Source organism: Micrasema longulum, unplaced genomic scaffold, assembly GCF_059751315.1.
Source record: "Micrasema longulum isolate JH-2025_06_02 unplaced genomic scaffold, ASM5975131v1 h1tg000798l, whole genome shotgun sequence".
NCBI lineage: Eukaryota > Metazoa > Arthropoda > Insecta > Trichoptera > Brachycentridae > Micrasema > Micrasema longulum.
The window spans coordinates 80,274-92,540 of NW_028277990.1; the positions used below are offsets into that span (position 1 = coordinate 80,274).

The 12,267-nt window shown below is 30.1% G+C and overlaps 1 protein-coding gene across 6 annotated transcripts in view; it reads left to right on the forward strand.

The window, feature by feature from the left end:
* Window positions 1-12,267, forward strand: part of LOC148278986 (transcription factor Sox-14-like) — a 104,174-nt gene that overhangs the window by 43,389 nt on the left and 48,518 nt on the right. For 2 of the 6 annotated variants that reach the window (XM_088230610.1, XM_088230611.1), the window contains one exon: window positions 2,980-3,188. The exons of the other annotated variants lie outside the window; for them this stretch is intronic. In XM_088230610.1, the coding sequence (XP_088086736.1) occupies window positions 2,980-3,053 (74 nt within the window). In that variant the 3' untranslated portion in view covers window positions 3,054-3,188. Of the gene's footprint in view, window positions 1-2,979; window positions 3,189-12,267 lie in introns of those variants that run through there. 6 annotated transcript variants of the gene reach the window in all.

Here is a 12,267-nt window from a genome sequence, read left to right on the forward strand (position 1 = left end):
AACGCCGCAAGTCATTATGTCAATTCGCAAATAACTCGGTTCAATGATTTTGTTATTGCATTAAAATTGTTGAAAGTTCGCTACAAATATGATTTTTGCCTATAATAAGGTGAAACAAGAGGAATCTGAAGAAGAAGGTTATTCCTAAGAACTTTTGGAGGAACATTAATAAAGAGTTTGTATAGTAGTTCAGGACAGTCAATCAAACCAGTGGCAATTTTTAATGGATACATTATATCAACTATTTTGCTACGTTTTTGCAGAGGTGATTTTTTTTACATATTTGAATATATTGATCGGATTTAAACTCAAGTTTCAACCGAAAACACATGTACTTGACATTTTTTTTTGTGTATATTTTCAATGCGTGATATCTGCACATTGTACATAGAATTTACATTCGGTTTTTAAATGTTTGAGGTTTGAACGCACTTTACTGTGAAATAAGATGATTTTGGCAATTTTTCGTTGCGATAGCATTCCAAATACAAAGCTTATAAATTTCGCATGCTAATTATTTATACATTTGAAAAAAATATATAATTACTATCAGTTAGAATTAAGGAACGCCCCCAATGTTACTCAATGTATCTTCACGACCATATAAGCATAATGATACAATGCGCATACCACATATCAATGCCTCCAACAGTAATTTTCTCAAGTGGGTACACAGACTTAATCATATTGTGAAAGCGTCATTTTTCTTGCCTGCTAATAACACGATGGTACTAGGTGTTATGGTACTGGATTAAATAATATTATTTTAAGCTGTAATAATTATTTTCATTATTCATGTCACGGTATTATTGAAAGCCATTCGAAATAAATTTGAAAATAAATAATTTTTTAACAAAAATACCGCTGGGCTATTTTTTTAGGCTTAAACATCTATGACTTTTAACTTTTCGAAAATTATTTTAACTCCTGTGGGTATTTGGTGTAGCACGAGTCTACATATGATACAAAAGTTGATGTATTTCTCTAATTTATTTTAATGATGAAATTGTATTTTTTGTAATCTTCAAATTGACTTTTTCTCATTGGATTTGGAAAGTAAAATTTGCATAAATATCCGAGTAATAATTTTCTAGAGAAGCCCTTAGGCTTGTTTGTAGAAAACAAGCGTTTCAAATTTTCGGTTTGGTTTTAGTTTCGTTTTTAGTTTAACAACATACATGTTATGAACGGTTTCGGTTTCCGCTTGCAATTCAGTTGTATTACTGTAATATGTAGCTAACTTCGTCGTCAATAATCATAGAATGGTTTTTCTCCGTATGGACGGCTCTATTAGGCTATTACTCTAAGGTGCTAGACTTTATCCGGAGATGCTGAAATCCGGATAATTGAATTAACCATTAAATTGAGGCAATGTTTTGAAAGAACATGCAAAATTTACTCTACTCATCAAAGTGCCTCGCATTGGTACTCAAACTGCAGTGTACGTCGATCATTTGCTATATGAAGGTAAGATGATCAGTCTAACGCTTTAGATCCTGTTCAGGGACTATGAAGTTTTTTTAGTGAAAATTACCGTTTTAAATATATCATATCGACCTTGCCGGGTACCGAACGCCCAATCTCAGACAAGGAAGACAAAAGCTCTAACCAATCAGTTTCAGACTAACCTGTCCTCGATTCCATTTTTCAAGATGTTTCCCCAAAAGTAATCATCGAGTCATTCCACACACATGACTGTATTTTTTATTCCACCCTTGCACAGAAGTTTTATTTACTTTGGTTTAAATAGTTTTTGTGTCAATTTTTTGTCAAAACATATCTATTCTGCTTAAATAAACGTTGGACATCAAATTAAATTTTGTAATTATAGCGACTGAAAAAAAACATATTGTCAATCTGCGGCTTAAAGCACTCATAACTGTGACAAAAGTGACATGATACTTACCTTGGATTGGAGATATACGGAAATTTTGGTAGATCTTGAACCTGTTTATTAACACACCTAATAAGAATTATTGGAATACATAAATGACACACGCCTGATAATATCTCGGTCATACTAGTAATCTCTTGTCTATTACACTCGGATGTTTTGTTTGACTATAATATTGATGCAAATCTTCCAGACACAAGACAGGTATTCTTAAATACTGCCAATAACAATTATAATTAAAATAAGACAAATAAAAGTACATGTTATAGCCACAAATAATCAAGATATTTTGAATAATTCTTCCCATTTACATGATGTGCTAAAATATTAAACTATCGTTTATTTTAACTACTGTATGAGATATCCAAAGTGGTTAATTTTTCGCTTTTTCACATAAACAAAAAAGACCCAAAAAGGAATGGTCTTTTTGTATGGGTATACATTTTTTTAAAGTTCATTTCATCATTCTACATGAAAAATACGATAAATATAAAATAAAAAAATATATAAAAAAGCCATCGAGTCGAAATCACTCTTCCAGGATTCTGGTTCTATTTAAAACACAATTGTTTTCTCGACCCTTAATTTTTTTTTACTATTTTGTATAAAAAATAAAGTTAACTCACGCACCACCCCATGCCTACGTGGGATTTTTTAATTCTTACGTTTAAAAAAATGTTGATATAATTTGTGAATAAATGTATAGACTATGTGTATTAAAAAATGTTAAATGATGTTATTGAATGAAAAGTTAATATTTATATTCAATAATTACATTTTTTTAAATCCATTGCTAACTATTCAATGAACTCAGTCGGTTATTTTAGTATTTTTAAAGTTTAAAAAAAATCGTACCATGCAATACTTTTCTATTGGAATTAACTGTTAAAACATTTTGTCGTCGAGTGCTCAAAGATATTGGTGTTAATATAAAATATTGTTATTTTAAAAGGAATGTCTATTAAAAATCCGAGCATCTAGAAGGTGTATGACAACACCTGGAAATGTGTCTCTGCCTGTCAGGGGTTAGTTAGATTCCTAAGTGGAGGTAGAGCGTGACTTGTAAAAATGTCCATCACTTCTAGTTCCATCTCCGACCAGTCCTGGGTCCTCAGGCCGCGGACAGTGGACGCGGACATTACCACCTGTTTCAACTTAATGGAACCCCGCTATTGTACAACTATGAGGAATGTAATGAAGAAATACAACATCCAAGGCAGATGCTGGATTCTTGTAATACCGGATACCCGCAATAAAACTCAACTAGATATAAATCCTTCACCAAAGTAATAGATATCTAGCCTTTTATTTATTGGTACTTCCCTTATAAATGTATATAATATATGGTATTATTATATTATTTTAACTTTTTAAATTATTTTACTTCTGTATAATTAATACAACCGTAAAATCTTTTGGAAACAAATCATCTCAAGAGTGATGAACACATGTACATTAAAAATATTAATTACAAAACTATACATATTAAATAGAAATCGACCGAAACAAGATTTTCACCCGGGACTGAATTTCGGGTTCTGCTTTAGTTTTTTTTTAAATCATTTCCTATCGGAAAACTCATGAACACATATCGTTTGATGTCATTTTATTAGAAAAAAAACAAATGCAAATATTACTGAAAGGCATTAAAAAATATCTATGATCTCAGTTGAATTTAGTCACAAATTTACAATAATAATATAATATTACATGCCTTGAAATACGACGGAATACAATTAATCTTAAATCAGAAGAGATGCACCGCTGGGGTGTAAAAGGTTTATGGAAAGGGGTGGAATAGATGGCAGTGAAAGGAATCTTAACTATCTTATGACGTAAAATGATATTTTTCTTTATTTAATTAATTTAAAAGTACACATGCACAAAATGTAAGTTACATAAACAAGGAACACATCTAATAAATACAAAAACCGTACCAAGGTTTTGAATAATAACGCTGACATGCTTATATAAATGTTTAAAATAAAAGTTACTCCTTAAATGTAGTTTTAACGTTAAAATCTAAATAATCCAAAAAAGCGAAAAAAGAACTGAATGTATTTTTCTAAAACGTCTTATTTTGTCATAGAATTTTTACACCTTCAAAATAACAGTATTTTTTAAAAGAACGCCATGTGAAATTCAATTATGTGATTTTAAAGAGAATATGTGTCTACATACTATTATAAAAACTTTACTTTTACTTTAACGTATATCTACAACCTGTATCTAATGAATAATTTTTGGTTGTGATTTTTTTTAAGTAATAAATATAAATGTTCACGGAAACAGAGAGAGGGGGGAGGAAGGTAGAGTTGGAACTATACCATTTCTTCTCCCTTTTATTTACTTTTTTTTTTTTTGGGGTATTGTATTTCCTTCGGTATTCATAATAAATTAATGTAAAGTCTGTAACTGGTCTCACTTTTTTTTATTGTTTTCTTGTACTTTTATTAAAAAAACTATGATTTCTATAATAAATAAAAAAATTAAATAATTTTACATTGAAAAACTTAGAATACATAAAACATAACTCCAATAGCCTAATAATTTAGTTTCCATAATTATTGACGAAAACAATTTTTAATGAACTACAAAACTCATCTTCAGCATATGAACTTTAATTTCCTATTTTAGTTTTTTTTTCTGTGTATTCTATAAATTTTTATAATAATTTTTCTTCATTTATTTCATTTTATTTATTGAACGATTAAATTTATTTTAAACAAAACTCGAATAGATCAATAATTAAGTATTGAAATAATTTTTAAAATACATAGTAAGGTGTTACGATTTAGACTTACAAAGATATTTAACTAAATACTCAATTAATTTCCAAAAATATAAAAGCAATATATACTTAATTACAGTACAATTTATTTTTAACTAAAAAAGACTTGTTTGTATTTGAATTTTTGTAAAATATAAATGCAAAAAAAACTCATTTATAGCACTGAACGATTTAAACTCAGTCTTATAATTTTCTTCAATAGTATCTCCGCTCTTTACGTGACAGGGTCCGTGTCACATAACAATGGTCCCTTATCCCGTAGGACCTCTGGACCCGGGCCTGGGTACTCTGTGCAGACCATGTGTGGGCCGACCCCTGACCTCTCCAGAGAGCCATCTGCTTGACCTCAACTCTCTTGTCGTGTCCTCCATCCTTAGACCTCACACTGTGACCGTCAACGGCTTATTTCACACCGATCCGGTTGTACAATAATCGGATGATTCGGAACACGGTGAAATTCGGATGGATGAATTTTTATTATATATCACAACAGGCCAGAAGGCCTAATCACAGCGTGGAAGTACAGCACAGAACACCAGGGCTTGGATACTTTTTGCTAGTATACTGAGGAGGCATTGAGTACAAACTTCTTAGTAAAAATTTAAAAACTCCAAATAATGAAAAAAGGGAATATGTAGGGAATGCAAATTTTTCATTTTGGAAAGAATGGCCTATGCATAAATATTTTTATACGTTTTATTTACTTTTAATAAGATATTGTTAATCATAACAAAGCACTATATTTCAATTTTATTATTCATGTTTCATGCACGTCTAACAACTATTATTAACAAATAAATACACATATGTGTACGTACTACTCGTATAATAGGTTTGTGAAAATGTCACATTTCTTCGTTAATATGAACTTGCTTACCTACGAGTATAATATCATGTACGATCGTATCATTATGGATGGTTTATTTGAAATTTCTATGAGAGCTTTGTCCACTAACACATGTCGCTTACAATAGAAAATGTGTTACTAAGTTGTCTTGACAAGTCAAATATTTACCTTTCAAATGTTTCATGCTGGTCATTCAAATCAAAGCATTGCATTAACAGCGAACTCATCGTCATTATTTTTTGAAAAAAAAACGTTTTATATCCAAACAGCATTGCGATAAATCAAAGTTGTTTTAAAATTTGTTATTATTTGCACCGTTATTTAGTTCAGTGACTCTAATTCATGTGTACAATGAGGGTAATAACTTAGTTACTAGTTGTTTGCCAATAAATATGTATGCCTTACTTTCATACACCGCTAGTTTGCATAAACAGGGGCATGTTGCACTTGACTCAGGTGTTTTCGTGTTTATTTGCCTCTGTAAATATCCATATTAATAATATGTACGTATATTATAAATCTAAATGTATGGTAATGAATTGATCGTCACATTTTCGAAGTTTTTTGTTTGAATTATTCATTCAATAATAAATTTATTCCGCCGCTCAATCATTGTATACCAGCAAGACGAAATGAAATTTGAAATCGTCGCTGTGCAATGGTATTTTTTCATACGTTGTATCTTGCATAGCATAGCGAAGGATTACACGTTAATATTTTTGACACAAAATACATACATTAGGAAGTAATTAATTACTCATTTTACGATAAGCTTTTTCACATTATAGATAAATTATATTATACTAAAGTTCTGTCTCCTTCAGTGCCAAAAATAAATCAATTATATTAATTTTCTGATATTTTACTGCCTACTACATTTCTCTAGGTTATTTATGTTTTGATTTCAGCAAAACGAAATTACAGCAACTCATGACTAAACATTATCCCAGCAAAATATGAATGCTGTAAAATGATTCCATAGCATTTATTGCATTATCAAATCATGGAATGATTAAATTTTCATCTGATTTGTGCCGTTATTTTCACTGATGATCAACTAATTGATTAAACTGTTCTAGGAAGAAATTGCAATGTTAAAAAATGACTGCCAAATTTCAATGAAGGTTTAAAACGACCGAAAAAAATGCATTCATTCGCATCTTTATTTCGCTCGCATAAATACATTCATACAATATTATGCAAAGAAGACAACAAAACCAAATATTTATTTGAATAAGATTTTACAAACGAAAATTCGATATTTTTAATTTATTATATGAACTTACGACAAAGATAACCTACTTAAACCAAAAAAAAAACAAATTTTCGTGATTACCGATTTCAGACTAGTTTTTTTTATTTTAAATTGTTTATAATGCGAATATTATTGTAAAGTTTAAAAAACATTTTTTAAGGTTATTATCTATTATTTCTAGTCCGTTTATAGTAAGGGGAGTATATAATTTATATCCGCTAAAGTGCCCGAGTAATTCTAGAGTTAAACGCGCCTGCATCAGCTTTTGTCAATTGTATTCTCAAACACAAGCGAAGTTGGTAGGTACCTCAAGTGTGTGCTAAGTACTTATTGCTAGTTGGATTAGGAGAGGCAATATTTGCTAATCGGCCTGCAGACAATAGGGTGGCGAGACATAAGCGTAGGGGATATTAGGGAAAAGTAAAGTTGTTTTAATAGCTAGAGTAAGTGTCATTTCCTCATCAGGAATGCTAGACAACAGATTTTTTCCTCATTAAAAAAAAAAAGAAACTAAATTGTCGGAGATAGTATTTTGTTTAAGGGTATCAAATGGAAACTATTAAAATTTATTAAATCAACATAGTATATTTGCATTACGACAAGCTTCGTTATGCGTCGAATGAAAGAATACCGTCAAATGGGGCATATCGATCGTCATATTTAAAACGTATTAAAAAATGTACTTATTTTTTTAATTTAATCACTTAAATATAATCATAAAAATAATATTATTAGTGTTTAAAACAATAAACCAAACATTATTTTAACAAAAAAAAATATTTGTATGCAATTTTTATCCATTTTTAATATTTTCAATATTTTTTTCTAAAACAGTAATGTTTTGAAACCAGTCGGTTGATATAAATATGTCTTACGTCACTTTTAAAACTTGAAATATGTCTAAAATGTATGGTAATTTTTTCATTTAATGACTTAAATATATCATAAAAATAAATTTATTAGTGCTTTAAAACAATTAACCAAACATTCTTTTAACAAAAAAAAAATTTTTTTGTAATTTTTATCCTTTTTTAATATTTTCAATAATTTTAGCTAGAACAATTTTTTTTTGAAACCGGTCGGTTGATAAAAATATGCATTTAGTCACTTTAAATAAAGTTGATATTTATTTGTATTTTACCATGGACAGTCACAAAGTCAGCGCTTCAAATACTAATTTTATTTTGTCATGTTTTGCCTGAGCTGAATTACTAAAACCAAAAATGTCCTTTATTTTATTATTTTATTAGTATTCAGTGCTATGTATGTAGACCTTAATTTGAATTTTAAAAAACACTAATGTCTGAGCACCCAACTAAAAACTTTGAGATAAAATTAGTTGAGAGTTTATATCGACGAATATTATTTTATAATGAAAAATAGTATGGAAATAACATGTGTATTTTCCTAAGTAAGGACTTTAAAACAATATAAAAAAAGAATCAAATCTATTTTTTTTTTAATCTTATAAGATTTATTTTAAATTTTTTTATCACGTTTATGACAGCTTATATCTCATGTATTATTTTCATCCAAATATATTATTTTATTTTGTGCCAACCCTAGTTTTTTAAATAGTTGGTAATGGTGGAGGGGTTGGGAACGGTTAGCAGGGTTGTCAGACACACGCGCCCACGCCCCAACAATATCAGGTCTCTTAAAACAGATAATAATATGAGTGCGGGAAGTGGATTTGACATAACACATCAAGGCGTGTGGTTAGGCAAATAATACGATTTGTTAGGAATAGGAATTAGTTGAAGCATGTGATCTTTTGTATTGCGGAAACCACCAAAACTTTTTTTTTTATTTATTCATAGTAATTTGCGAAGGTATTTATATTTCAACCAATAAAGTTATGACTATTTATCACTGGTCTCATCTTCAGAGTTTTATAGATTACAAAATTTAATATTGTGTTAAAAGTTAACTTTCCATCCATAGCTCAATATTTTATTTTTTCAAAACTTATTTATAATGCAAACATGTTAATGTTTCTTTTATATATTCAAACGTAATTTACTGAATTTTTATTTCCCTTAACTGTTTTCATTCTGTGTCCTGGCGATGAAGAATACAGTTCTGTGTGTGAAATAGATCCAAAACCCTAAACGAGTGTTTTCAACTCGATAGCTGCTCTCATGTAAAAATCCTGAATAAAAAAAATCGAGTGGAGATGATTCCAACTCGTGTTGACGCGTTCGTCTGCCCATCCTTGAGATCTTGAGTTCGATTGCTGGCAGGGTGGATATCAAATATAGATTTCAAAGGTTGTTTAAGTTGCAATATTTCATTTTCCTTAGACTGCCACCTGACGCTTAAAACAGATCACTTTACCTTCATGTAACAGATGATCGAGATACTCTGCATTTAGTTCACAAATGCAGTGCCCCATGCACCACCGAGTGCTCAAAGGGGCATGATGATATTTACTTTTATCAGGACATATCACATTGTGTTAATGCATCAATCAGAATGTTTGACGCTTATTCGACTCAAAGACTGTTAAATGTATTTTGACTTAGTTTAGAATTTAACACGATGCTTGATGGTCTAATGCGCCTACTACTAAACGGTGAAAATTCAATACATCAAGGACCCTGATAAAGTTACTAAAATAACTTCAAATGACACGTTTACGGAATTTTACTGCCTCACATTCAATTTTCTTTTTTTTGCGGAATAACTATCAATAAAGTTAATCCTTGTGAGCTTTTTTGCCAAACCTTTTTTATTCAAGCCTATAAAATAACTCTTAGTCCTCCACCGATAGTACAAAGTGGATACCTAAAGAATATAAAGATGGCGTCAGTGGAGAGGATTTGCATTAATTGCACATAAAATATCCTGTAAAAGCTGTTCCGAATAAAACACACGGAAAGGGGAAACCCACCCTAATGTTGGCGTGCCGAGCACTGCGCGCACGACTCTATATTAGAACTAACTATGTATCTAATAATTATTTGTTGTACTGTTGAAAAACAATAGTTTTGTACGCAATAATTAATCACTATTGGTTTATAATAGTACTGATAGTTAAAAAAATATTTTAAATTCCTGTTTTTTAAATTAAATTAATCTTTTATTTAAGCATTACTTTTACAAGGTATGTTTTTAATTCTCATATATTTGTACGTAATTTCACGTTTGCCCACAAATATATTATGTATAGGTACATATACTACAGTGCGTAATTTTGGCCATATCTTTCACTTAACGTTATATGAAAAGATGTCAAAAATGCGCACTACGAATATAATATATGAATCAATTTCAAAATCTCGTCATGTGATTGGAAATAGTTGATATCAATTATTAAAAAGTTTAAAAAAACACTTCATTTAAAAAGAAATGTTTTCCCTTCTGACATTAAGATTCAACGTATTTTTACGAATCATGAGTTATTTAATAAGTTATAAACAATTATAAATGATGGTGAATGAAAGTGTAAAACATTTATTTAGTTGGAAAAGAAGTGTCATTGTGTGAGGATATGATATCTGACGAGACACCAGAAAAAGACACTTTTATGACTTCTCCTTAATTTATGTCAATTATACGCTTGCGTCAAGGGATTAACACCATAAATATTTACACACTAACTGTATCTATGGGACAAAATACTTTTTCTAATCGTTGATTAAATTAAAAATCGCGTGTCACCACATCATCCCCTGAGCTGAGGGTAGCCTAGAAGCCTGGTAGGTAGGACTAGTGGGCTGGGGAGGGGTAGGCTTGAAGGAATAATAAATGGCATGACTTTTCACCCTCTTGGTCCTATTTAATGACGACGGCTAACAAAATAGCCAAGAAAAATGCTTTGTTATTTAAATAAGAATGAAATGTGTGTTTTGTAAGATTATGAGATTTGAATTAAATGTTCTAAGTACATATTTTTATGAAATATAATATATTTACGGAAAATAAACACCTCGTTTTTGTGTGGTTTCATGAGTTGCAATTTTACATTTCATTCAAAAATATTGTATGTTTTGTAGATATTATGTAAAAGGGGTTTATTTTGATTAATAATTTATGCTTTTTGGTCATTCTTAACATTTTAGATCTTGGAAAATACAAATATTCAGAAATGTACTTAATAAGAATCGTTTTATTATTACAAACTAAATAGTCCGCAAAATATTTTACAATACAGCAAATGCTTTTTATAATTTAACTTTCTATTTAATAAAAATAGAATAGCAGTTAAACTAAATATTCAATAAAATGACTTTTAAAATTTTATTTATGCATTCACAAATCATTGACTTATTTACACTTATTGGGACACAAATATACGTTTATTATTTTAATTTGTTTGACAAAATAAATTATATTTTAAGAGTTATTATGGTAACAAAACAAATAACATAAATAACGTCATCAAAACGTCTGCTATCAAAAATAGTTGCATGTTAACTCTTGAGCTTGAGGAACAAGACTTTGTTTCGATTTTCCTAACATCTAGATACTATACGAGAATTATGAAAGTCCAATCGTAAGAAGTCTTGTTCGATTTGTAAAGATTATTATCCTTTCGCTAAACACTAAGTAGTGATGTAAACTACTACTGAAGTTCTTCTTGTACCTACAATACGTTTCAACTTAGCTTCACAGAGCTGCCAGGTTAAAATGATTTAACGCGAATCCACATTATGTCGAATGATGCATCGTATTTGTATGAAGCTCCACGCGAATCCTTCGCTGTAAATCTCGCTGCCTTTAAATAATCTCCCACGCATGCTCGGTTGACAATGTAAAAAATGGCCAGCGTAATTATTATGAATTTTCTGTCAACATATTTATTGAAGTTATAACTCTCGTGTTATTAAACTCTTTTGACATCTTATGGACCATGTGCGATCTCCTCGCAATTCTCTACGGGTGTAAAATCAAAAAAAGGTCTTTTCAATTTCACGTAATGTAACGATGTGTAAATCACCGTTTTACGAAACAATGCTCGCATACCGATCATGAGTAAAATTCGAAAACCGATTTTAAATTTCTGTGTCATGAATAATGGAAGTAATTTTAACAATGTATTGATTTTTAAAACGTGAAACTAATAAGTTATTTAATTATTCCAAGATGTACACACTTGTATAACTTAGAAGTAGGTGCACACTCATATATATTATGCACCACGGAGCCTAAAAGTACGTTTATCATAATTTACGAAGAGTAACTTTCTTTTTCCTATTTTAAAGTATTTTTTATTAGATTCACCAAAACATGATAAACGAGTCCATTGATATTGACTCTAAACACTGAACGCCGAGTTATTGACTTAGGATTTCCAGAAGAAACACCTTTAATATTTACAGATATAAATGTTTCTATTGTATAAACCTGTACATATAAATTATAGCCGACCTCACGGTCGACTCCGGTAATCCGAAGACGTTAAGCCGCCATGAGAAATCGCCGTCCCGTCTGCGAGAAGAAATATTGTTTTGTGCGTCCAAAAAGGTTGAACCGCT